The sequence below is a fragment of the Camarhynchus parvulus genome, chromosome 5 (genome assembly GCF_901933205.1).
Source record: "Camarhynchus parvulus chromosome 5, STF_HiC, whole genome shotgun sequence".
Lineage (NCBI taxonomy): Eukaryota > Metazoa > Chordata > Aves > Passeriformes > Thraupidae > Camarhynchus > Camarhynchus parvulus.
Window position 1 is genome coordinate 17,571,710 of NC_044575.1, and position 27,860 is coordinate 17,599,569.

Consider the following 27,860-nt stretch of genomic DNA (forward strand, 5'->3'; position numbering starts at 1 on the left):
AACTGACAAACTCCAAGGGGGGAAAACCATCTAGCAAATAAATTGGAAAGCTGTAGATCATTGCTGGTGATGTTAACATATACTAGAAAACCTTAATATGCTGCTACTATGATTTTGTAAATTGTTTAGTCAAATATTGTAAGAGCAAACTAAAGCTCCTACTGATCAAAAATAATTCTGTAGCCACACTGTATTCTCATTGTCCTGCATGGAAAGATCTGATGCAATTTCGTAACTTTGCTTGAGCCTTTATTTTACAACAGAGCATTACCTCTAACTTGGAATTGCACATAAGAAGGCTATTAAAAAGTACAATAAAAATCTGCACAAATCAGACTTAAGAAGAGTCAGTATGCTGTACACTTTCTACAATATTATGTTGATAGGTGAATAAAGAAGTGCTGCCACTAAGTTTTTCAGAAAGTTCTTTAGTTGAGGAATAATCAAATGGAATTTTTGTTGGGTTTTCTATTTTTTTTTTTATTATTTTAAAATTTTTTTTAGAAATGACATCCAGGTCAGTTTAAGACCTATAAGCTTATGCATTGAGCCTTAAAGACTGATCTTCTCTCCTCCTGGAAGAAATATCAATATCTATTGAATCCTTGCCAACAATAAGCCTTAATCTCTTTGCTGGAGGAAGAGGAATAAAGTCATCAAATTCATCATCATAGTCATCTTCCTCTTCATCGTCCTCTTCTGATGAAGATTCATCTGCTGTTTCCTCTTCATAGTGACCATAATCATCTACTTCCATTCTTGACTCCAAAAGGGAGAGAGTTTCACTACAACACACACCATTTTCATGAAGGTCCTCTGGGTATGTGCCCCTGTTTTCGTCCTCTCGTTTTAGCTGTATTTTTAATTTTGTTGAACTATTGCCTGATCCTGAGTTAAACCCATTATTTAGCTTTGCTACATATAAATTATTATCTTTTTCATGGTCTTTACTTAATTTTATGCTTATTTTTGAAGAATTCATTCCATCACACTCTTGATCATTTGCCTTGCTGCTGCTATCATGGCGCCTACGAAGAGTCAGTTTAGGGATCCCAGAGCTATTTTCAAGGATAAGTTGTGCATCATACCTTGTGATTCGTCTTTTCTTTTTACTTTTTGCAGTTCTAAAGCTGTCTTTTGCTTTAAAATTGTCAGTTGTTACAGAGCAGCCACCAGATCCAGGGATACAGTCTTTAAACCCAACAGGTGTGTCCACCACGTTATTCCTCTCTTCGAGTTCTGAATGAGAACTAATCAAATCTGGTACTTCATCCTTCATAGGTGTGTTGTGCATAGTATCAGTTTCCTCTGTTTTTGAAGATGGTTTCACAAGCTTTCCTTGTCGAGATTTCTTTTTTGATGTGCCTGCATCACTTTTCTGGCACCGACCCTCTCCTTTATGTGATGGTCCGTGAGCCACATTGTTGTCGTTTAACACACGAGACTGCTGCTCTGCAATGTCCGACTGTGTTCCAGTCAAGTTACTCTTATAGCTATCCAATGTATTTGGTTCAAGCTTTGTGTCAAAGGTCTCCTTCAAACTCATCCTTGTTCTCATTGACCTCCTCGTGATGTACGTGCAGGGTGCAATATCACCCTGCTCATAAGCACCTTTCACAGAATTCAGTTTATGTTCTCTCGCTGCATGCCTCGTTAAGCATCCGCTAGAGACTGCAACTTTAACTGGTCCCTCCAATTCTTTATCCTTTTTAATGGGCAAGTTTTTATACAAAACTACTTTAGGCTCTTTGAGAACTAAATTTCCCATTTCAAGCTTTCGAGAAGCATTCTTTTGCTCTGGCCTTTTGCACTGATTTCTCAACTTAATCTTTGAAAGTAAAGGCTTTGCAGGCTTTCTCAGTCTCTTTGGTACCCTGGAATTATTTATATGAGTTAGCTTAGATGAGGTAGAGTTTGATGATGCTGGAATTCTTGATATAGACTGTCTGGTTAATGTTCTATTTTTGCTGTTCTTTTTTACCCCAATTGAAGATTTTCTGTTAGCTGAAAAAGAAAAAAGCAGTTTTGTTGTGACACTACTGTATCCTGAATTTCCCACTCCCAAATACTACAGTTACTTCATTTATTTGGGGAACCTCAAAATAATCCATGAGAGAGGATAGACAGTATGTAGTAAGGAATGAGACTGCTTAACTTGCAACTCAACACATGAAAGCAATTGCCAAACAGGCCACAAGTACATCAGCATTTCCAGATACACTTCCCCTCTCTACTTCCAGTATACCAAGCTGTGTTTTTACTGAATTTCTTCTTCTATCAATTAAAAAAAAATCTATTTGACATTATCCACAGCTTTTGCTGAGTATTATTCCAATAAAATCTGATGGTCAACATGATCTAATATTATCTCCAGGATGTTTTTCACGGAGAAGGAGGGAAAAAACTACAAATACTTTTATCTAATGTAATGGTTTCAATTTCAGGTGAAACTACTGCATACTGTGGCAAGCAAAGAAGTTCTGTCTGCTCAACAGAGGTGCAACTCCAAATACTGGTAATTAGAGATCTTAAAAAGATTTGGGGACATTTTTTAGGGTTTTTTTCCATTGGTTGGTTGGGTTTTATGTTTTGTTTCTGTGTTTCATTTTTTTAATGTCAGAGCAGCAAACAGGAGACAGATGGAACTGCAGTATTTCACATAGCTCCAAACCTGTTTACCAGTTAAATCAAAGTTTAAATTATTTGTATTTTGCCCATACTGAGGTTGGTGGAGGTGGGGAAACCAAATAAATCATACTCCCTACTCCATGGAGAGAAGTCTTGCAGGAAGATTACAAACAAAAAACCTTTCCAATTTCTTCTGAAATTACTAACTGCGCACTTTCCCTGCACAAGAGGTGCCAGAACTATCAATTTGGGATGTGGAAAGGCAAGAGCTGCTCAATTTAAAAGATGTCTAAAGGAAACAACTATTGGTTTAGCAACATCTACTAAGAGTATTTATTTAAAAAATCTTTTCCTAAGAATTCAAACTATGTAAGTTTTCTTTCCTAAACCATACTACTGCCTGCGGTAGTTTACTGTATTTTGAAATACAAAAATTATTGGCAGGACTTTAACTGATGTGTTTATAAATATTTCCTTTTGATATTAAAAAAAGAAAACAAAAGAACATACCACCTATTGTTCTACAAGCACTTGTGGAAACCCATGAATTTACTGTTTAAATTGCCTTCAGATTCTTGAATAAATTAGTTTTAGTGACCAGTATGTGAGAAGCAATACTAAGAGAGGAATTCCATCACTGTGGAAGTTTTCCATGTTTTTGTGAAGCCTTTAGAGACTCCAAGCTCTTCCCCTTACTTACTTGCATTACCTTTTTCCTGAGTGGTATCTGCATCAGTGTTAGAGCTGACAGACTGGCTGTCTGAATTCTTGCTGCTGTCACCCAACTTTTTAAGTCTGTTCAATCGTTTGTCTGTTTCTCTCAGTCCATATTTACTGTTAATCACAGGAGTAGGTGCTGGCAATCCCACTCTTGATTTAAAAGCACCAGTTCCACGTCTACAAATAAAAAGAGGACACAAGTATTAATAAATCTTAATGTAAACTTAGAGCTTTGTTTCATATACAGTAGTTTGGATCCCAGGCATATCTATCTGGATCGATTATACCAACAGCCACAGAACTGGTTAGCATTTTGTGGGCTGTTTTGTCTTCTACCTGTCATCTTGGGTGCCTGTATGTCTCAGCTGGCCAGCAAGAACAGCAGGATTGATCACCTAGGAAGAGTACATGGACATGTGCAGAGAGATGCAAATCTTCCTGGTGATGACTTGTGGAGGCTTGAAAGAAATCGCACTGCGCCAAATCTCCTACTGCTCCAAACATACCCACAGATCCTTAGAACCCACCATTTCAACATTGCAAATTAACACTCTTTACAGCACAGTTAAAATTAAGACACTTAAATATAATTTTTTGTGGTATACAAAGTGACTCTTGCCTCATCAATCTTGAAACAAGCAAAAAGTGAGTCCTTACTAACTCCCCCCAAAATAAAATCTTATATATTTGACGGCATCTGCTACAATTTTGTAACTGAAAAGCAGATTCCTAAAGTTAGAATTACCCAAATATTAGCTTTAAAAAATAACATTTTCATGTACTTAAAATACAAAAACAACAAGTTAATGAAAATGTTCCGACACATAAAACTAGTTTGTGCTGAAAAAGAAAGTATGCTCATATTACACTGAAATCAATGATTGAGAAAAACCCCACATCACTCCATTCACAAGGGAAGAACAATTCTCGTGCCTATTTATTCAACACTTTAAAATCTCCAGGACTGAAGTACTTTTTACTAGCAGCTCTTGACTGCACCCTTCACTTGGAATGACATAACACCACATGAGCTTGGAGGCCCATGCCAGAGCATTTTCCCTTTAATTTCAAGATTTGTTAGTGACGAAAGTGGCCAATAAAAATGAAAGTAGGATTATTAAACCATTTGTATGCAGGTGCACTAGGCTATTTCTCAATATGAACAATATTTTGTCCTTTATAGGGTTTTTCTTCCTACAGTTGGATCAAACAGAATGGTGAGTTCTGTGCAGGTCCCCTTGGAACTGAGTGAAGCTCTCTCAGATGATGCTGAGCCTCCCTGCTCGCAGTGAGCAGAAGTTTCAAAATGGCAAAAACCAGCTATGGAATTCTTTCGACTGATGTGAACAAACCAGGTTGGGACAGCACGTGTGAAAAACAAATATTGAATGATGAACAAAGAGAAGCAAATACTGTCCAAACCAGTAGATATTTACAAATACACAAACCCCCAAGTTCTAACAACACTGGGTGAAAAACTACTTTGCCCATTCTCAGCAGAAGAGAACTTCAGGCCCGCAAATAAAACATTAATGGAATTTGCTTTATCAAGTGCAAAGAAGAGCAAAAGTTAGGGATCAGTTCACAATGGTCTTGTAGAAGACGTAATTGCTTTCCTTCCAATTCTACTTTATTCAGTACAAGTATTTTTAAGAATCTACACCCCTGTTTTGTTCTGCCTCAGTGTGAGCTAATCTCCAGAACTGAGAATCAACAGATTAATAGAACACAAGTTCTCAAGGAACATCACCATTCTGTAACAACACAGAAAAATCATTATAGCAAACAGGTAGGAAGCAATTATTTTGTGTCCAAAACTCTGAGTATTCATAATAAAGGACTTTCAGTTTCACAAAATAGATCATGAATATGTCCAATTCTATTTGAAAGCCATTTACATCAATGCATACCTTTCACAGGTGTAACATTCGCAGTATTCGTTGTTTTCTCCAAAAAACCCATCTCCGTAGTAACAAGAGATTTCTTCTCCAGGTTCAATATCTCTTAGAGCTTTCACACATGCTGTATCTCTGCCTGTTGATACGAACTGGAGAAGCAGATGACAGGAAGGGAAAAAAAAGGCTAATCATTAAGGCTGCACAGTATCTGAGTAAGAAATAAAACTAAAACAATTGGGGAAGAAAAGTTGGAAGGGCAAAGAAATAAAAAGTAGGGTACTTTATTTATTTATAATTTCTTGCTTACCTTACAGTTAGGTCTGCAATCTGAAAAAGGTCCAAAAGATAAAGTCAATTAACTGTGGATAAGACCTGAAACATGAATAGTTGTAGATATCTAAAGTAAGGATTCACTTTGACTTCAAAGACTGCAGAATCTCAACTAAATACTGGGAGTTAAGTTAGTACTGCACAAAGCCATACATCAGAAGATTCCTGCTTTTGTATAGCTGCATTTCTGAGCTCTTCCCTATGCCATAACAAACGTCCAGTTTCCCTCCTCTTTAGGGCAAACAGTTTCATCTTAAATCCTACCTGCTCTTCCTTTGGTATACAAATGCAACACAATCAGCTAAGCTTCTGCAAAAGGTTAAAGGGCCATAAGAAGTTCACCTAATAAAGATGTTATTGCTGACTGACTTCACAAAGAATTCAAGGTAACCCACAATATGCTCCACTAATTTAGCTGCAAGTTCCAAAGTCTCTTTCAAGGAAGATAGCATTGCTTCCTAGAGCCTTCTCTGAGTTTCACAACTGATCAGCTCTGGCTGGGAAAATCTCAGTATGATTTTGTCCTACATTAATATAGTATGCCAGATTCAGACATTTTTCTCCAAGTTCTTGTGCTGTTTGGCTCATATACAACACTTCTGAATTTCTTAAGTGCTTCAACAAGCTTCCTATACTTACTACTCACCATGATTGATAAATGCAGCAGGACCAAGCCATAGCTGTGCACAGTTTTTTCGTGTGGAATACATGACACTGAAGTCATTTTCCCCATGTCTCAGCAGCATATTTTCTTCCATTTCTGATAGTTCAGCAATACAGCCCACAAGTAATTCTATTTTATCATTTCGTTTCCTTTAATGTAAAAAGAGAGCAGAAATAAGACTACATGTGCCGAAATTACAAAACAGTTTCACAGAAAGAAAAGTTGTTATAGAATCAATTACATCAAATCTGACGTCAGAAACAATTACGACCATTGTCTGAGGCTGCTTGCAAGAGATGATTACTTCAGCTTCTGCAATTGTTAAAACCAAAAGCAAGATCTTTCATTTGTGTACACTCCCTCCCCATCACCACTTGAGAAATTTCGACTTCCTCCAGCTGCTCTTGCTTGTGTTTCCTAAACTTCTTCCTGTGACCAGGAAAACCCAGCATAATGAAAATGCTTACAGCTCCACGGCTTTTTAAATGAGGCCCAGTAGTGACTCTAACAAAGGCAGGAATTCAAGCAAGATGTTTTCCTCACTCATGAGTAGTTCTTCAGCATGAAGATGGCCCTTGAATAAGAGTGAGGAGGGGGAATGACACCTACAAAAATCAACAAAACCACGAAGCCTTTGTGTGCAGACAGCCCATGTGCCATCATGACTAGAGCAGTGCAGAGGCACCACTCTAGTAGGAGCACAGAGTTTCCATTTTCTTGCGTAGGCATTGTTTCCACTGCTCAGAGTAGCCATTCCACATTACTCTGACAGAGATGACCATGGAGATACTAAAGGTATATGAAGGACACAAACTGAAAGTAAATCCTTTTAAGTGCAAATTTCTCCTTTGACAGAGAGCGCTGAGAACTCTAATCTCTGGTTTTGATTCTTGACAGGTTTCCAGATATCAGCAGGGTTAAGTTGCAGCCCTCCCATCTTGCTCACTTCTCAGGCTACTCTAGATTTTGAGCATGAAAAGTTAATCTATTTTCAACAGACCTACATGCAAAGCTTCTACCGCAAAGAATCAGCCAAGGGGTGAACTCAAACAACATCATCAAAAAAAAAAAAAAAAAGAAAAAAAGAAAAAAAAAATCCACACAAACCTACAACCAAAGCCAAAAAACCCCAAAACCCAATCAGTATTTTTTGGGTTGTATCATGATCATGGAACCCTCAGCTCTGGTCATGAAGAGCTGGAGTCCTCAGCATATTTAAAGGTTCTACAACACGTGGAGGTTGTGTTGCCACCAGCAGGGTGTTTAGCCACTCAATCCCAGTGTGAACACAACCTCATTTCTTCACCTCAGGGGTGCTGCTATGAATGGGTACTGCCACAAAGCAAAGCTCATACAATTGGTGTCTACATCTGAATTGATTTTAAAATCTGAATTAAGCCAGAATCTGCTGGTGCTGCCACACACATGCTTATAATGAAACTCAGATGTGCCAAAGTGAGATGGGGCACACTAAGATTCCAGCCTTGTGCTTCCCGGAGAGATCTATCTTGCACAATCAAAATGTGCAAACAACACTCATTTAAAAATGGCAAAAAACTCATTTCCCACACAATTATTTGCTGTGTAACAAATCTGCCATAATGTCGTGTTTCTCATGGAAGTCTAACAACTCCTGAAAAGAGAAAACCAATTATCTGACTGAAAACAAGATTTAAAAAAAAAGTATAATGAACACTATATGCATAAACCCAAACATACAAAGGATTACCTTCCAGAGGCATAGATCCTGTATTAAGTACTTATCAAAAACAGACAGAAAATTCACTTTTCAAGTAACAATACAAAACTATCTATTTCACTGGTTGCAGTTTTAATTTTAAATCACACTTGAAAATATTTTTATAGATTATTTCAAATAACTGACAGAAACAGAACACAACAGTAAACTGTATTTCTCACCATTCTTTTGTTGCAACAATTTTGGCTCCATTTTGCTCAGAAGAATACCGATTACAAGGCAGTATCTCAAACCCACTGTCAGTTGCAAACATTCGTAAATAAATAAATACCTGCAATGAAAAAACCCAGTACTTGTCTGTTACTCGCAAAATGAAAGCACTGAGGAACTTCTTATATAAATAATGAAAGTGAACTGTACAAAAACACACACAAAAAGGATACTGGAGCAGGATACTGTCTGCTGAAATGTGTTTCTATGTTTTATAATGTTTCTATACATTTAAGCCATACATATTATGTTGGTCTTATTTCTTCACAGTGACTTGCAGTAATCCTTACACAGGTATTGAGATTATCCAAAAAGTTTAAGAAAATTAAAGATACCTGGACCAAAATTGGTCCAACTAATGAAAATCAATAATTTTTTTTCTTAAAATCACTGAATAGCTGCATTCAAGAAATCTGTTCATATCTTTAAGAACGACTGAGACCTAATAATCTCTAGAAATCCATTTTATTGTTTGAAGTTCTGAAAAATGGTATTACTTCCACAACAAACCTAGATGCTGAATTCAGGGACTGCTGATTTTTTTTTAAGTTGAGTTGTGACTGTGTTACTCTAAAAACCACTCTAACAAAGCAGAACTTTTTCTGCCAAATCTTTCTTGCATTACTAAAGCAGCCCACATTCTTTTTAGTTGTACCTTGAAACAACAGACTCATTCTTGAAGAAGCATCTTTTTTTGTTAAGTAAACAGTACTATGATTTTTTTTCCTTTCAACTTTGAGAATCAAAAACTTTTATGCTACATACAAAATGGATTTGGGCTGTGGGAAGTGGAGGGGGAACAACCCTTATGGGTATAGCCCCTATACCCATAACAGCTGGGGTATTTTGAGGTAACAAGGCTACTCCCTTTTCCTTTATCTTCCTTTGTCACCCAATTTGATTGTCACTCAGTTGTAAGTAAAAAACCCTAAAACAAACCCCAAAAACCCCCCAAAAAATGAAAACTCCAAACAAACCACAATACAAACAAATGATGAAGGGAGGAAAAAACCCCTTCCTTTCTACACTCTATTAATAAGAAGCAATGCAAGTTAACAAGAAAAAAAAAAGGGAGGGTGTGTCTAGTTAGGCTTTAAAAATCAAAGGAAGTTTCTCTTAAAAAACAGTAAAACATATAACACTCGATTGCTTTACTATTGCTAATAGTATTCTTAAGAAAATTTTACTTTTTCTTTGCCTTTCAACCATCTGAAAAAGCACATTAATTACAAATACACCTACATGTTCCTTGAACAACCTTTCCTGCATTTTGTTCTTGTTAAGAAAATAGTGCCGGGCCCAGTCACCTGACGTCAAGGACTTGAAGGCTTTTTCTAAGTGCTCATCTTTCTTAAAACGTTCAATCACCTCTTTGAGTTCTTCTTGCCTTCCTTTAATAGGTCGAAATCTGAAATAAAAAAATAAAGCTATTCCAGTCCACCATCAGTCATTCTCAATTCTTCCTCAGTTACAGCACACAGCTCTTTTGCTACCCATATAAATATTTAACTCCCTGCATAAAGACACTGACCAACCTTTGCCAAACCCAAAGCCTTTTCATACTGATGAATTCACTACATGGGTTTATGTGGATTGCAAACTTAACACGTGCATTCATATAAAATACAGCTCTTAATGACGACACAAGAAGTACCTACAAATACTAACACACAGCAGATGCTACATCTGTGGAAGATTAAGGTTCCAAAAGTTAGTGCAATCGTAAATTTTTCCCTCCAAACAAGAAATGTTGGGCATGTAAATATGAAAACAAACATCTGTACATTAGCAGAGAATTCTGCCTTCTTCCCAAAGCTTGAGATTTAAGAAAAGTTACCCTTCATATATTCAGTGGGAAAAAGTAACAGAAAAAAACCTGCATGACTGCCAGAAGTGGAAGCTCCATTTTTGAGCTGCAAAATCACCAAGAGAAAGCAGCACTTAGATATTTTGCCAAATCCCTATAAATTGCCTTTGACTGAGCACATACCCATATATGCTCTGCTTTAGGGCAGAGGTGGGGTGTGGGTATTCTTAAATACATGCCACACCCCAGGGGACTGTTCACAAAGATAAAAATTTCCCAGGATCATGAGAAACAGTTTTCTGCAGCTCTTTTTACAACTGGAATGTTCTGCTTACAGAGCATCTGACAGAAGTGCTAAACAAAGAGTTTTGAGCAAACATGTAAGACTAAGTCCTGTTACTTGTTGCTGGAAGAGCATTACTATGCTGATTTTATTTCCTCTTACTTATCAAATGAAATCTGTATTTCATTACAAAAGTAAACAAGGGGGAAAAGAATTCTTGATGTTGATGGAAGGAAACCTCAGTCAACTTACTCACTGATACCCTGTTTTTAAATTACCTTTAGAACTAGCCTGCTGTTACCTTAGAACGCTGAATGTTACAAGTAACTTATTTTAATATGCCACATAAGATTTGCCTCTTCCATGCAACTTGTATAAAGGAAACAAAAAAGTGTTACCTCCTGATTTTGTTTCACTTTGTAAAATACTAAGGGTCTTATCAGAACTAAGTAACAACCGTGAGGATTCAGTTTCCTTCCTCAGAAGGAAGATGCTGTATTCATGCACCTGATACAATGAAGACAGATCTCCTAAGAGCAGAATGACTTTCAGCAGATTTTCAGCACTCCATGCTACTGCTTTTACAAATCTCTCAAATCTCCATCTGAAAAACTTCCTCGTGACATAATAACTAAGCACCCTTTTAGACTTTTTTGAATCCAGCAAAATTTGTCAGCACAAACCTCTGGGCTTTCAGGGGACATGGCGAGTAAGGAGTTCTGAGCAGACATCAGGTTCAGTTCTCTGCTGGCTGGGATATGACATTGAATAAGACAGCAGGAATCAAGAAACAGATGCCTACTTACAACTGTAGCACATATCATGCCACAAAGTTTCAAATTAAGTTCTTTAATAAAGAATATACTTGTATTGTCATCCCAAAAAGCGAACTACCTAACAAGCTGATGAGACCTTATCACGCAAGAAAACTCGCCTAAAATTAAAGATGACACAATCATTATTTTTGTTCTGCAGCACACCAATGTCTTCCTCAACTTGCCAGTCACACAAAGAAACATCTCTGCTCTCCCAAAACCAGAAAGACTTTACCTAGATTTGATAGTCATAACTCACAGAGCTTCCTCATGCATGAAGAGAATTTAAAATCACATAGCCTGAAGCGAACCTGACTAGCTTCAGAACAGGACCTGCACTCACTTTCAATTTCAACCAGAAACAACTTTCCCAGCAAGGAGCCAACTGCACTTACACCAGGAGAAGTAGAGAGCTCACCAATCTGCTCAAACATGTAACAGTAATATGTTGCTTACACCTCTATCTGCAAACATTACACAAGAGAAAAACCTACAGGATTTCCAGTTAGAACTGGTCTTCAGCTATGTCTGTTCTTGCTGGGCTACATGAATAACTGCCCTCTCTGTTACACTGTATTTTACATGTTGAAATACACCATTTTTTAGCTAAGTGACCCGCAGGAGCAAAGGTGGGTGGAATAGCCATCACATTCAAAATTGCATTAGCACCTGAGACAGGCAATGTATGTGCTGACAGACATCATCATACTTATTAATCACCGAGAAGCCTGCTCTAGGCTAACTAAGAAAGCAGCATCCCAACTGAACCACCAGTGTGGAAAACATACGGATAGAAAAGGAGAGCAGATGCTAAGCTTAACAGTGCCTCTCAAGACCTACAGAAAAAGAATCAACACCCTCTATTTTCTAGCAATTCAAAGCAAATCTTACAGCCCCAAGTGCTCATATTTTAGGTGTTTCATAACACATTATTCTCAGAGGCTGACTCAATGTCTACCTGACCAGCTACCTTAGGTAGCTTGTGACCTGGCCCCAGCCCTTGGAAAGTCACTGGCACACTTCCATGGGTCACATTCAGCAGGTGTCCCTATGGATCCTTGTCTCATGCACCACACTCCTGGTGGAATTCATTTAAGCAATTAGCAGAAACTTTTGTAATGCCATTCCTGTGAGGTAAAATAGTCGGTGTATGCCCAAGCCCTTCAAAGGCCATAAAGATGGCTGGAAACAAGAAAGGGATGAAGAGATTGTAGAACCCCCAAGACATGACATGGTCAGATGAATGCTGGACTGCATGGCAGGCATTTCAAACAGGAACAGGGTTTTTCAAAGAACACGACTCCCTGCACCCAGGGGTTCAAAAATTAATACCAAGGACTCTCTGCAGCACCTCTGTCAAAAAGTTGTTCTTACACAGTGACAAGACAGAGATAATGAGAAAAGATAAATAGGAATCCAAACAAGCAAGAAGTATGCACAAGTGCATGGAAATATGCTGGAAACCAACGTTATGTTCAACATTTCACTCCAAGGGTTCCTAAACAGATGAAACAGAATGACACTGTGCACCCTGAGCCTGAGCTGGAGGGCTCTTCACAGTTCAACAGCACATGTAAGCTGCACTGAGAGCACATGAAGTTTGTAAGCGAAAGCTTTAGTCTTTCACAGGTGTATCTCCATATATACTTTAATAGGTACCTTCTCATTTGAGATACTGAAGAAGCCAAGAAACCCTAGAAGTCCAAAGTTCTTCAAGAATTTGGGTCTGCTGATACTTCATTTCTCCCAGGAGTATAATCAATTCGTTTATTCCTTAGCTTTTTGCAGCCAAAATGCCAAATGATTTTGAGAAGCAACCATGTATACTACCATTTGGTGTTACAGGGCTTCAACATTTACTCATGACATTAAAAAAAAAACCAAAAACCTATATACCTGCTGGAAGAATCTATACACTGTTTCTGAGCTCCATCATGAAGAGAGCCTGAAAAGGCCCCACAGCTAAATGTATACATATAAAATGAGCCAAAGAAACTGACTTTTAAGTATCAGTAAAACAAGCAACTAGTTCAAAGAAGAGAGATAGAAAGAGCACAAGGAAACCAACAGACCAAACCAGCCAACCCAGTCTCTGAAAAAAAAAAGGCAATTATAATCAGAATTATTTATCCAGACTCTTGGTTTCCTCCTCTGAACAGTGCCCTTATTAAATTCCATCATGGAAACCGAACAAGACACATTGCTGTTTGAATCTGCTCACAGACACAGACTCCTTGAGCCACCCTACGAGCAGCTTCACAGGTCAGGTCTCACAGGACATGAAGCCTGCTGCCAGACAGTCAGGTGTTATAAGTGAGCAAAGAATGAAAACCTCAGCTACCACACGGTCTTTAAAGAAATAGTATCAGCCCTTCTTCCTGACAACCTGCAGAACAGAAACTTCTCACACTTCTCTAGAAAATACTTTTTTTTCCTAGTCAACAAGATCTGATAAAGCTGTGGCTACTGCAGTTTCAAAATCAGATAGAAGATGATCTCGTCCCAATTAAGGGCAAACTGACATGGTCTCAACAAGGAAGACGTAGGAAAATGGCTTGGGGAAGCAAAGCTCTTTCTCTCTCAAGTTTCTCTTACCTCAGGAGTACTTAAAGACTCTTGGAACTCCAAGGTATAAAGCCAAAGGTCAGTGAGATGCTTGCCTATAAAGGAAGTTAAAGGAGAGTTTCTGGTAAGTTCAGAAGCACAGTACCTTGCTCAGTCTCAGTCACTGAGAGCAGTGAGTTTGAACAAAAAGGATAAATTGATCCTGCAAGAGATTCAGTATGGAACTCCAAACAGCGTATCAGTGCATGATAAAAGAGTTTTACTTCCAAACCTTGTTTCTTAACTTCTGACTAGGGAACATCAAGAAGACTGAATTTATCAAAACCATATCAACCCATTAGCCTTTTAACAACAGGCAGCTTGTCTGGATGGTATTTCTATTTAAGCAACTCTGGAAAACAGCAAGTTTATGTTCACCTAGTACCAGAGACTGAGCACAAAAGCTGAAACTGCAAGCCTGTTAAGCATTCAAGACAGCAGAACAAGAGTTGAAAATCATCTATTTAAAATAAGCATAAACAACTAACTTAATTAACATAGATTTTGGCTTCCTCCCTGCCCAACCCTGTAGTGTGAGCATTTTTTCCTCAAAGCTAGTTATACAAGTTATGATCAACTTGTTCAGCATTTATTGCCAGTGTTTTCATACAGAAAAAAAACTAATGTTCTTTAAAGGCCAAATTTCAAAACAGCACTTTTAATGAAGAAAGTAATCCACATTACTTAAATTTCTTGAATTGACACTAAATACACACCAGTGTGGTCGAAACTCCCATATAGGTGAGAACAGAAATAAGGAAAATTCTCACAACTTAGCAAAGAAGTACATTTAAAAAATAAACATGGGGAAGACAAGAAACCACCCAAACCAACAACCTAACACTGTCCTCTAATCCTATTCTGACACTCCACGTGGTAAATTTAATTTAGCAGTTAACATGACCACTAGATGCAAGCCATTCCACGTTTTGAAGATGTAACACATTTTGTTGAAGCTAAAAGTACAAATAAGAAAACTGTAAAAGTAAGGTGATGGGTGTTGGTTTGAGAGGAACGGCGTGGTTGTTTAGGGTGTTTTTATGGCTGTGATTTTTTTTTTAATTCAAAACATGCGGGAACAGCAAAACAGTTGGTTCCAATGTAATTACTGTGTGATTTATATACAACGAAGGAAGACAATCAGGAGCAAGGTAAAGGACCTCAATTAAGCTACCAGTGAAAATAATCCAGTAAAAATGGAAAAATCAGATTTTATGCAAAAGTTAAAAACAATTTTGTAAAGTACACAGACACTGAGGTCTGAAGAATGTAAAAGCTTCACTTTGAACCAGGTTACCACCAGATAAGAGTTGTGTATCCCTAATCCACTATCTCCATAGGACTACAACACTGAAGCTGAACTGTATGGCCACATAACCTTATTTAGCAGAACTCACATCACTTTTTCAGCCTCCAGACCTTACTCAAGATGAATACCAAACTCTTCAATTATTATATTGAAATGAGCTAAAGAAGGCAAGGGAGATTCAGCACAGGCTCATAAATGCAATGGAACTGCTTCATGCTTTTTGTCTCACTGCCTAGTGGTGACTCTAAGGGATGAAGAGTGATGTACCCTGTCAAGTTTGGTCACCTAAGTCAGTGACTGCTCTTGAGGCAGTGTCGAGAGAAGCAGCTTCCTGTACATCATCCCCAAGCATTTAACGTTTCCAATGGAAAACATGGAAATTCTGAAGGCTTGGTCCTTTAGTCCCATGTAATCAGACAAAACCACCCATATCACACACCTGCTTGTAACTTCACTAAGAGCAGCAAACAGACCACAACGTATCTCACTTCCTAAATCATTTGCACATCTGGAGACACATTGGAAGTGCTCTCAGTATCCCCTAGCATGATGCTGGTGCTTTGGGGAACCAGGAAACAACACTGACTGCAGCAGCAACATGATTGGGAGTCTGGCTTCAGGTTGGAACAGTAACAACTTGGTATGTGAGATAGGATAAAGAGCAGATTAGCCACTAAGGCATGTGACTTCAAGATTCAGAGCTCAGCCTAGGGAAAAGCACCCAAAAATAAGAAATGGTAAGACAGGCAAGAACTCATTTGGCATTTTACAAGTGTCAATTTTAATCTCTAGTGTTTGTAAACTTTCAGCCCAGGAAGTGTAGCTTGCAAAATTAGTTTTGTTTTTTACCAGAGCAAACAAACAAAGGCTGATATAACAGGATTTGTACAAGAAGCAACAAAACTTTTTAGAACAGTGATACTTGACAAGAACATACTCTCTAAGACATGGGGTTTCTTTTATTAACTGCTAAGCTGCTATTCTGTTGGGATAAGAGCTACAAAATCGATGAAAGAAGGACAACTGAGCCTGTAAAAAGGGTTGGAAGCTCTGAAAACATCCTGCTTTCTCTGGGAAATCCAAGAGAATGAAAAAAAATACTTTTGGGTAAAGCCACTGAGGACACCTCCAGAGCTACATGGTATACTGTCCTTCAAATCCCTAGTGACAAGAAAACATTTCAGAGGAACACTGGACAAACACATTAGCGGATTCAGTTGTAAGCTTTTAAGAAACAGTCTTCAGTTCTTTCAGACATTCCTGACTTGACAGCTTACAGAGCCAACAACCCTATTCCTAAGATGGTGGGCATTCACAAACTGCAGGACTTTATACACTCAGAAAAAACCTACAAACCAAAACACAAAAACCCAGCAAGTAAAGTAACAGTCATGTTCTTGTCATCACGCTACCATAAGATCATTAACTCAATATAAAGAAGATGGAAAAAAAGGACATTTCAACATCAACCTATATATTTCACTTTTTTTTAAGGTTTTTTTCTTCAATCAATATACTCTGGACAAATCAAATTTACAAACTCTTCAACTGGAAGCATTAGGCAGAAAAAGTTCTTACAGAGAAGACACTCGTGCATATAAAAGTACAGACCTGGCTTCCAAGGTAAGGGGAAGAACTTCAGTAAGTGATCATCAACCTACAATGGGCTGCAAAAATACAAACCTCTTACATGTTTCCAACACAGCACAGCAGAACAGTGGCACAGCTACTTTCACAGGGCATCTTCAAACAAATCAGAACAAGGGAACAGGAAATTTTTGCCACCATAACTGGCTGTTCTATTTTAAGTGTACCTCCATACACAAACTATGTAACTAATATGACTCCATGGCACTGAAGCAGAAGATGCCCAAACATAAGCTGCAAATCTTCAATTCTACTACATCATAATATCTGGGTACTAGCACCTAGCATTTTGGAAGCAGTAGTTTTTTCACACCTGCTTTCCCCTCACCTTCCCTCAAAGCCATTAAAACAACAGTAAGGAGCGCTAGAAAGACTACAGTTTACTAGATGGAAAAAGATAATCTAAGCATCACAGCCACAGTAACAAGCACGTGTCATCACTGCACCAAAAAGATAAACAAGAACTATGCTAATGCCTGGACTTTAATTATAACAACATCAGAAACTTTCTCAATCGGACAATATGATAGAGGCAGAAGGTGTGCATCTGGTAGGAGTTGTAAGCCTCACCTAAGTACTTCCCATAGTGCTGCAAGATTATTAACCACTGTTCTTGAAGACTGCCTGTAACTGTTATCCAAGTCTGAGAAAGGAAGAAATACATGATGGCCTTTGTGTAGCTTTTTGATTCAAAATAGTAATTAAATAAGTATTTTAGCAGACAACCTATCAACATAAAACAACATCCATGAAAGTAGCCTTTCCAACTATTAAACAATGACTACATCATTTCCACAGCAAAAAGCCTAAGAACTAACAGCCTGTGCAAAACCTGCAGACTATCATTCATGCAACAGAAGAAAAATCCTTTCAGCATATATTCTTAGCTTGATTAACTGATGAAAATACAAAGACACTTCAAACTGAACAGTAAGAATATCTACCTGGACTGTGCTACTGTGACCAACAGCAGGGAGGGAAGAGGAAAAACTCCAATATCCTTCTTAAAGGTGGATGTTGCACTCTCCAGCAAAAACGAAAGATCCCTTTGGGGTAAGTCTACAGTTATTAGGACCACACTGCTTCAATTTCATGTGCAGCTGATGCTTTCAGGCTATACCAACAACTATTTATGTCATGTGACAACAGCAATTAATCTAGCAGTCATTTTTGAATCAATTAGTTCATTGCATACATGCAATTTGCTTAACTGATACTGTGTGCATGTGACTGTGCTGCACAGGTGAACTGTCCTTTAAAAATAGTCACAGCAACAGTTTGAAGGGCTGAGAGTCTGTTTCCCATGATGTGCTGCCAGGAAACTCCAGCTCTTACTATTGCACTGTGTATTATTGCAATACAATTCCTGTCCTTAGAAACTTATATCCAGTTTCTCCATTGAGCTATCAATTCAGATCTTGCAGGCAGACAAGCTTAAGAGAGATCTATAGAACACAGTTATCATCAGTGATACATCTGTAACAGAGGGAGAAATACAAACAGCTAAACCCCGAGACCACACAGAAGGCACAATCAAAGCATTCACACGGATGTGTAACAGTGCAAAAGTAGGTGCAACCCTGGTAAGCAAGTTTCCAGCTGGCACACTCATTGATCTCATCCATACAGACACGTCTGAGTAGCCATTCCTTCAGCAGGGGTCTGCCAGAACTTCAGATCGAGTAGCACCAACACTGAACTGCTCAGGAGCTACATATTTCTTCCATTGTTTAAGGGTAAGGAAGGAAAAATAAAGCATCCAGCACATGGAATAAACACAAAGTTACCAAACACTGGCTTCTGCCTTTGAATAATTTCAAATGACTACTGGTTTCAAACTTACAATTAGTTAACTCTTTAAGCTAGAAAACGGTGCCTATTACCAACCTGTTCTAGAGCACAAATACACGAGACTGATGGAAAGCCCTGTGATGGAGCACTGTGAGAGGCTGCATTTGTAGTGCTGAGTTCCAGACCCACATGCAACACCATTTTAAAGGCAGAAGCTACTCACAAATTTGCATTCTTTCACTTTCTTAAAACATGCACAAAATTCCACGGTTTGGCTGATTTACATCAACTAAGAAGATGAATTCTTTTCTAGAAAAATAAAGACAAGTTACCTAGTATTCATTTTGTGTGTCTGAAAACCTAAATAGGGATCAAGAACCAAACTAGTTGCTAGGTCATCATTTTCACAGAGTTCCTTGGCAGACATTCCAGAGGAAGGCACGTAACGACTTTGTCCCTCAAATCCTGAAGCACCGCTACCTGCAAACAAGAGAGCACAAATTAGATATCACTTAAGGGATGTTACAGAGCCCAGCTACATTTGGGGACAGACAGACACACAGGCTGGAGGCAAAAAATACAGAACAGTTGAGGAAGATGACGAAGTACCTGGAGAAGCAGAATAAAGGACTGTAAAGGACATCTGAATAAAGGACTAATTTGCATTTAATCCTTCATCCCAGACCAATAGCAAAATCAGAATCCATATTCCTTAAGACCTTTTTTAAGGTTTTAAAGAGAATGGCTGCAGAATGGCTAATGATGTGACTTGATTAAAAAATGGGGTTTACTTCTACAAGTGTATTCACTGAAAGTTGGGCAAGTACTTCAAATGATGTTATCCACTTCAAATCATACTAGTTGTCACTTAGTGCCAATCATGCATTTTATAATTACAACAGTTCAGAATTAATTTACACCCAGTGATTCTTACTTGACTTTTAAAGTGATCTGAAGAAATCTATATTCCTGAAGGGAGTTAACACATCCAGAAAACACATAACTAATATTTTTATGTTAGCTCCATGCTGACTGCAGACCTCCCTCATGAATTAGGTAAGACAGAAGCCTGGCTGGCAAACCAGGAAGTGAATCATAGCACTAAGCAGCAGACACATGTACATACATCTGCTTGATCTTCTCTCAACTCCATTTTTGCCCGTCTTTGGATTCTCCTTTCCTGCATGCTGCAATTTGGTCTGCCCGTGGTCATTAGACGACTTGCTTCCACTTCTCCGGCCATTCACTACCATGTTCTTGGATTCTCCCAGCCACTTCATACCCACAGACAATCTGACTCAGTTGCATTTAGTCACTTTTCAAAAGGCTTGGAGAAGTGGATGAATAAATTCAGTTCCAATTCCTACTGGAAGTAAAACAAACATGATTAGAACTTACTGGGAAACTGTTTTCAAGAGACAGAGTTTAAAAAAAATAGTAATAATACCCCAACAATAATAATAATATAGTAGTAAAAGAAAATGGAAACACACCCTCACCCCCACTCCCCACAAAGAAAAAGTGGGGAAAGGTAGGAGGAAAGATGGCAACCTGCATTTGCATCAGGAAGAAAGAAAAGCTGTTCATTAGCACCAGCACACAGAACTGTGAACAGGTGAAGGACTGTCCTACAACTTACAATGGCATCTGGCAGCAAGGACGGAATTCTGGAGCTGATAAATTGCTAATGGCAGCTCATTTTTAAGAGCTGGACTATACCCACACATATACCTGTACAAGCATACGTACACTTGGGTTAACATGCCCAGAGCTATGTGACTCCAGACCCAGAGCATTTTCAAATACACATCCAATAAAGATTCTATCTCCTAATACATAAAACTAATAATCTACTGGGAACTCTACAGCAAAGACCATTTCACATGCATCCTCCAAGAACTAAAGATGAGCACAGTTTAGAAGAAAAAAGGAAAAAACCCAACCAGAAAATGGACATTTTTGGAATGGTGTTAGGGGAAAAATGTTAGATCTTTATTCAAAAATCAGAGCTCAAGAAACCCTCAATGATGACCTAGAGAACCCAGGCTACTATTCCTACTATTCCATTTTACAAAACAAACCTGTCACAACACACCTGGTTCAACATGCCAATACTAAGTGGGGTCACGAGCAGAGTTGCTATTTTACAGTACATAAATGTCTAGCAAAGCACATGCTAGTTTTTGCCTGTAGTCTCAATGTCTTTTGCATAAATAACTATAAGAAAGCTAATAATGTTTTTGTACACAGTTGCGTCTCACTCTGTATAACTTGCAGGAAAAGATCTGATTTACAAAATTATTTTACAATTGCACTTACACATTAGTAATTCATTCTCTTGATTTTAATTCACCCTTCTCCCTACTGCTTCCTCACAAAGAAATAAATTGTGCCTTTTCACTTTACTGCAATTATATAAAAAAAGCAATGCTCTGCTCACAGCTGGTAACAGGCCATTGCAACACACATTTCAATCTGATGGAAGAAATGGAACAACAAACTAAGAGATGTTAGAAATACTGTCTAATGTAGAAATTCTGCTTTTTATCAGGTAAGAGCAGTAAATTACTAGATTTCTGTTAGACACCTATGTGATCCAGCTACTTAAAGAAATGTTTATGACCAGATGATTTGTAATTAAGTTATTTACAAAGATGCAGAAGATTGAGGCAATTAAGGAAACACAGTAAAGACAAGTGTGTTGTATATTAACAGACACATTGGCTTAAGCATCTTACTAGAACATATCACCCAGAAATGGACAGGTTTTAGAACCTTTTACAAATTCACACAGAAGGGCAGTAAAGACTATCAACAAAGTGTAACAGAATCACACTGAGCAAAAACTGGCTCAGTTACTGCATCAATATAAAGAAAAAGAATTGAAATAGTTTCAGTGGACAAAGAACTTTCTTGCTGCCAGTAATAGAAGGGATTTTCTTTAACCTGAAGATTAATTCTAGTCATTCAACTATAGGTAGACCTAGCTCTTTTACAAAGTGCCATCAAAACACCCTTGGATAGGCTTTTTTTTATTTCACAGAGCTTGCCTGATAACATACACATGTAAGTTTATCATAACATACATCTGAAAAAAACCCCAACCCAACAAAACTTCAAAAACAACCAAACAATCCCCTTAAACTTCCTTGTTAAGCATCCCACCTGTCAGAAGAGCAACTCTGTGAAGATCTGCCACTGACTGGCTCTGATGTAAACTCTCAAACTTCTCTTTTCCTAAATCTCAATCTATTAATTTTACAGGTCTATATACTCTAATTAACCCACATTCTGCCATGTTTTTGTAACATTGGTAATGAAAAGCGTTAGAACAGAAACTACATTAAAGACTTGCACAAAATTCAGTCTTGGTGTCTTTGTACACCAGAACTGAACTCCACATTGTGCTGTGCTACAGCTCAGAAGCAGGACAGGTGAATGAAACTCCCATGAAGCCAGAGTGTAGGTGAATGCTGTATTGCATCCAGCAGTCTGGGGGAAATGCTTACTGTGGTACTTTCTGACAATCACCAGGTCCAGCAGCCACAGTGGGCTGAAGGAAAGGCGTTCTCTGCATGGAGAAGGAAACCCATCTCTCACAAGGGCCCTTTGGGCAGGGTGAGTACTGTCTGTGCTAACACACTTCTCACTGTGCTTAACCAGTAACAGCAATGACAAGGAAGGGACCACTGCAAAGGTAAGCAGCAATTCTGTGGCCACAGAATGATACTCAAACTGTACTTAACATTAGGAAAAACACTTTGTTCTGCTCCAAAAGAGATTGATATAGACAGCAACATAAGTCCTCCTCAAACAAAATCAGGCCATTTAGTGATGCATAGCAAAATTCTGGTAAAAAATCATTATTTGTTTGGGCTCATCAGCCTAATGAGCAAGAAAACATTGTCTCTACTGCTGCCTCTATTTTCTAATATCAGCCAAATAACAAACTTGAAGACTGCAAGTGTGCTTCTTCAGCCACCATTCAATAGGACAAGAGGCAGTGGGCTGAAACAGATGCACAGAAGTTCCACCTGAATACGAAGAAGAACATCTTTACTGTGCAGGTGAACAAGCACTGGAACAGGCTGCCCAGGGAGGGTGTGGAGTCTCCCTCACTGGAAATATTCAGGATCTATCTGGACACAGCTCTCTGCCATGTGCTCTGGGATGGCCCTGCTTGAGCAGGGATGGTGGGCCAGAGGACCCACTGAGCTCCCTTCCAGCCTGACCCATTCTGCGACTCTGTGATTCCTTCCCCCAGTACCCAAAACCAGCTTTCCAGACATGATACCAAAAGCCAGAAACAACAGCAAGGATTCTTTTCCCCATGAATATCTCAGCTGCTAATGCCAACAGAAAACCCGAAAGGAAGCAAGAGATGCACCACTAGCCACCACCATGTGGTACTTATATCTTCTGATGTGATTTGTTCTCACTGCCTTCTACATCAGATTCATACTGACAAGTCCTTTAGGAACTGAGGGAGAAAAGGCAGAGATGAACACTGTCTTCCCATTCAGGAAAACACTCAAATATACTTACACCACCACATATTTCGAAACTCTTGCTACAGAGCTCTGCCATCAAAATCTAACACCACACCTGGACCACTCAGGACTTCAGGTTTACTATAACCGTGAAGTTTACCAGCACAATTAGAGCTTCCAAGGCACCTTTTGTATTTCAGTATAAATAACACAATGCTGCTTTAACCCTTTATTAATAACACCACTACTCTTTAAATCCCACTGCCTTTAGCAACTGTATTATGCTAGTTTGACAGGCACATTTCCTCAAATGCCAAAATATAGCTCAATTGCATTTGGTACCTCTCACTGAGGTATCTGGCATTTCATTGCAACAGTACTCTTAAAAATGAAAACTGAAGCACAAACACAATTAATACAGACAGACAACAGACCTTCTTTAAAATATAGCTTATGGATTTTTTAAAAAATTATTTTTAAGAACTCAAACACCTACAGTCTGGCTTTTTTGTTTTTAATTAACAATAGCTGCAAGAAAGTTTTCCTCAACAAGACAGTGACCTAAAGCAAATATAAGACACACAAAAAACCCAAAAAAACCAACCAAACAACCAAAAAAAAAAACACCAAAAAACCCCCCAAAAAACCCAAACAAAAACCAAAAAAACAAAAAAACCAAAAAAACCAACCAAAAAAAAAAACCAACCAAAAAAACCCCAAAAACAAACAAACAAACAAACAAAACCCCCAAAAACCAAAAAAACCAAACCACCCCAAAACAAAAAACCCAGCCTCAGCTCTTCTGGACAAATCAGAGGTATCAAGAGAAAAGACAAAGGCTTCATTATTGGTAACCCTACAAAAAGTAAACAGACCTTGGAATTTGGGAAGCAGAACAGAACTGTGCAACTAGTTTTCCTATGGGATCACCAGAATAAAAATGAGTGATAAAAATCAAAGCTGAAGGAAAACTTGCACAGCTTTAAGGAGCTATTCAGAACAGTCTCAAGTCTTGTTGAGGAGACTTGAGAGTACTGAATCTGGAGGTTCAGTAAACCAGACTCCCAGAAAACATTTCTGATTGGTTCTTTTCAGCTAATTAGTGCTGAGAATAAGCTCAGTGCAGAACTGGACATGGATTAATAGTGGCATGGGGAGACTCTAAGACTGTGTCACAACTGACTCAGGTCAGTCCAGACTGTTGAAGAACTGCAGCCCCAGGATGCAGGTCTGGGAGAGCACACCTGGATCCAAAACTGACCCGAACCCAGGCTCCAGTCTCTCACCAACAGCTTGGCCTGTACATTCATTCCCGTTTTTTCTTGTGCAGCCACGCGATTTTTGTGTGTCAATTTGGATACTAATCCAAGCACAGCACAGGCACAGCAGCAATCCAGTACCAGCACAAAATGAGTGTCAAAGAGCAAATTACACTTGAGCAGCTCCTGCCCCTCCTCCTCTGCCCTGCCATGTCCTTCACGGGGTACTCTCTCAGGGTGGGGCTGAGCACAGCACCCCAAAGCCTGTGTGAGTCGCTCAAGTCACTGCAACAACTCCAGCGTTCAGCAGTCACAGAGACAATATAAAAGTTCTGCTGCTTCCAGGAGAGGGAGAACATCCTTCCTCCCACTTGCCAATTCACACAAACACTTCCACCAATGCCAGTGCTCCGTGGACTTCTCCAGAGCCCAAATTAGCTCTGTATGTGTGCAGCTATGTGACTTACACAGGTTCAGGTTCAGTTTGGGGCAGCCCCACCATGGCTGGGTCAAACAGTTCAATGAAGACTCCAAACCAGTATAACTCCAAAAGGAGCACTGCTGCTCCCCCAGCTGCTTGCACTCTCTTCCATGTCATCCTCCCTCTGTGCCGGTGAAACAAATGCAGAGCCAAGTGACCTGAATGATTCAGTCACTGAATCAGGGGAGTCACCAGACAAATCTGAACCTGGCTGGCTTGAACCAAGAGTGGATGTTATGGGGCAGGGGGAACACACAAGGTCAGGGAAGTGGTCAGGAGTACTTAAGCTGAGACCTCTTTGCATCCTCAAACCACAGCTCTGCTTTGGCACAAGAGTATCACACCTTACACTTACTATGCTGACTTGAGCAACAGTCTGCTGCCTTAAAGCATGTGCTGTTTGCAAGGAAGAGCATACTGGGAAGTGTAGTCCTGGAATAGGATAGTGCTAAGAGAGCAAAAAAAGCATTCAAGAGCCTAATCAGTCCTGTTACTGAGTATACAAGGATACATCGTCCCACTCATTCATTTAAATGCAATACATTAAGCAATTGCTTTAAGTAAGTCTGAATTTCCGTTTGTGAGCTCCAGTGGGTATAAAGCAGAGATGTCTGTGTCTATGTGGTCCTAATAAGAAAACAGCCTGATAAAGAAACAATAACATCGAACTTTTCAACCAAGTAAGTCTTGATTTCCTCCCATATTGTTACTTGCAAGGAAGAAAGCAAAGAACTGAACAGTTCAGTATTAATGAAAATTGAAGCAGCTGCATCCGTAGTTATAGTGATCAGATTATGGAAGCAAGGCATGGCTCCATGAGAACTTATCCTACAATACATTTTAATCTCTCATTGATAAAAACCTGCCAGTATGTATTTATAGTTACACTATTAAACACTGATCATATTGCCGTCTCATATCACACAATCAATTAGGTTGGGAAAGACCTCTGAGATCATCGAGTCCAATCTGTGACTGAACACCACCCTTTCAACTAGACCATGGCACTAATTGCCACGTCCAGTCTTTCCTTGAACACCTCCAGGGACGCTGACTCCACCACCTCGCTGAGCAGCCCATTGCAATGTCTAATCATCCCTTCTGTGAAGAAATTCTTCTTGATGTCCAAGCTAAACCTCCCCCGGCACAACTTAAGACTGTCGTCTTGTCCTGAGACATGTTTCTCAGCACTGAATTTAATGCACCAGAAAACTCCACAAAGTTCTACACCTCGGGTTCTCACACTGCCTGTGACACACCCTGACAAAACACCACGCACTCTCCCTCTCACTCACCGGTTTTCGCGATTCCGAGAGTAACGTCTTAAAGGTAACTTCCCTTTAAAGTTTCAGATACAGATACTGGGCAAATACGTGCCTTTTACTCCTTCCCTAATGGCATGTATCCTCCGATAAAAAACCACAAAAACCACCCCAACCAAAAAAACATACCAAAAAAACCCCAAGGCAACTAGTCCGGCCGTTCCATCAAACCGCGGCAAGATCGAGAGGGTCCCTAAAAGCATCAACCCAGAGGCAGAACTACTGGAAGTGGCAGAAACTCCCGGCCCGGAGCGCAGGGGCGGCCCGGCGGAAGGGGGAGCGGGACCGGGTCCGGCCCGGGCGGCGCCGCCCCCGCGCCCGCTGCTGCCCCTGGCGTTCTCCGCGCGCCGGCGCCGCCGCACGCCCCGGCCCCGCGCGGCCCCCACCGCCCCCGGCCCCGGGGCCCGGCCCCGCCCGCGGCCGCCCCTCCGCCCGCGGGTCCCCGCTGCGCCCGCCGCTGTCAGCGCCCCGACGGCCGCCCCCGCCCTGCCCGCGGCGGCCCCGCACGCTGCCGGACCCCGGGCGCGGTTCCTCACGGCCCCCCCGCGCTCAGGGGCGCAGCCCCCTGACGGCCCCGGCGCCTCCCCTGCCCCATAGAGCACACACAGACCCTCCTCAGAGACCCAAACTCACCGCCCCGCGCTGGGGTCCCCCGCCGCCGGCGCTGCCCCCGCTGCCACTGGGGGAAAATGAATCATCAAAGGCAAGGGTGCGGGAGGGTGGGGGGGAAGGGGGAAGGGAGGAAGCTGAAGGGGAGAGAGTGAAGACCGAGCCAGGGAGGGGCGGAGTGGGGAGAAAAACTAACGAAGAGGGGAGAAAAAAAAAAAAGCGGCGATAGTGATAAAAAATAATTCCAAGTGGGGGGAGGAAAAAAATGGCGGATTAAAATCCAATATGGCGGCGCCGAGGGGCGAGCGGCGCAGGGGGGAGGCGGAGGGGAGAGCCGCCTGGAGATCCCTCCGCCGCGCCCCGCGAGAAAGAGTCCCCCGGGCTCCCCCGCAGAGACCCCGCGGGGTGGCGGCGCGGACCGGCCGCCGCTTCCTCGTCCTTCTCCTCTTTCCCTGCGGGGAGCCCTCGTTCCGCCGCCCTGCCGAGCCAGGCGAGCGCCGCGCCGGCCGCCGCGCCCCGAAGTTTCTTCTTGTTCCTCCCGGCAGAGCCCGCGACCTCCTCGCCCCGTCCGGGGAGACGCCGAGTGCCCCTGCGCTCCCGGCGGCGGAGGGACACCGCGGACACCCGCCGCCGCGCACTGCCGCCGCCGCGGAAGGATACACCTCTCTCAGGAAAACACAGCCCGCCCCCAGCCGCGCCGCTCGCCGCCACCGCCTCCTCCCGCCGCCGCTTCACCGCGGGCAGCCCGGGGGCAGTCGGGACAGCGCGTCCGTCCGCGGAGCGGGGACGGCGGCGGCCGCGGGGCCCATGACCGCCCGGAGCGGCGGAGGGATCCCACCGAAGGACGGGAACGAGACCCGGGCCGCCCCGCACGGCAGTGTGTGCGGGAAGAAGTCCCGCTCCGGGATCCCTCCGCGCGGTGCTGCCCTTTAAACGCGGGGGACTCCCTGCCGCGGGGCGCGCACCGGGTTGAAGCCGGGATGCGTTTCCTTGTAGCGCCCCACGGGTCCCCTGCCGTGCTGGCCTCGGGAGTCCGGGAGGCGACAGTTCGCCCTGCCCCGCCTGAGATGGGAGTGGGACCGCAAACTCAGCTCTTCCGGCACCTGCTCCCCCCCGCGCCGCTGCCTGACAGAGGCATTTAAAAATGGCCCCCGTGGGCTGGAGGGGCTGGGACGGCACGTCCCTCCCTTCCCCCCCTCCCCTCCGAGGGGCAGCGCCGAAGACAGCGGCGGCG

The 27,860-nt window shown here is 41.1% G+C and overlaps 1 protein-coding gene across 4 annotated transcripts; it reads right to left on the reverse strand.

Moving 5' to 3' along the window:
• Positions 1-440: 440 nt before the first annotated feature.
• On the reverse strand, positions 441-27,744 carry KMT5B (lysine methyltransferase 5B). 4 transcript variants are annotated; one of them, XM_030948937.1, is made up of 10 exons: positions 26,651-27,744; positions 19,592-19,828; positions 18,798-18,945; positions 9,452-9,617; positions 8,161-8,270; positions 6,223-6,389; positions 5,554-5,573; positions 5,259-5,395; positions 3,338-3,525; positions 441-2,004 (listed from the first exon to the last, which is right to left on the reverse strand). In XM_030948937.1, exons 2-10 carry the CDS (start codon positions 19,743-19,745, stop codon positions 539-541), a joined length of 2,556 nt encoding a protein of 851 aa, XP_030804797.1. In that variant the 5' UTR covers positions 19,746-19,828; positions 26,651-27,744; the 3' UTR covers positions 441-538. The 4 variants fall into 4 exon arrangements, with proteins under 4 accessions (XP_030804797.1, XP_030804794.1, XP_030804795.1 ...); XM_030948934.1 differs by having other exon boundaries at positions 3,329-3,525; XM_030948935.1 differs by having other exon boundaries at positions 3,329-3,525; positions 19,592-19,831.
• Positions 27,745-27,860: the final 116 nt, after the last annotated feature.

What these genes read in the sequence shown, in the direction of transcription:
- KMT5B (XM_030948934.1), bottom strand. Translation starts at nt 19,745, where the DNA reads ATGAAGTGGCTGGGAGAATCCAAGAACATGGTAGTGAATGGCCGGAGA. An exon ending in ACACACAAAATGAATACTAG is followed by an intron (nt 9,618 to 18,797) that starts GTAACTTGTCTT and finishes TTTTTATTTCAG; the next exon opens with ATTTCGACCTATTAAAGGAA. An exon ending in TGCTGCATTTATCAATCATG is followed by an intron (nt 5,574 to 6,222) that starts GTGAGTAGTAAG and finishes GACCTTTTTCAG; the next exon opens with ATTGCAGACCTAACTGTAAG.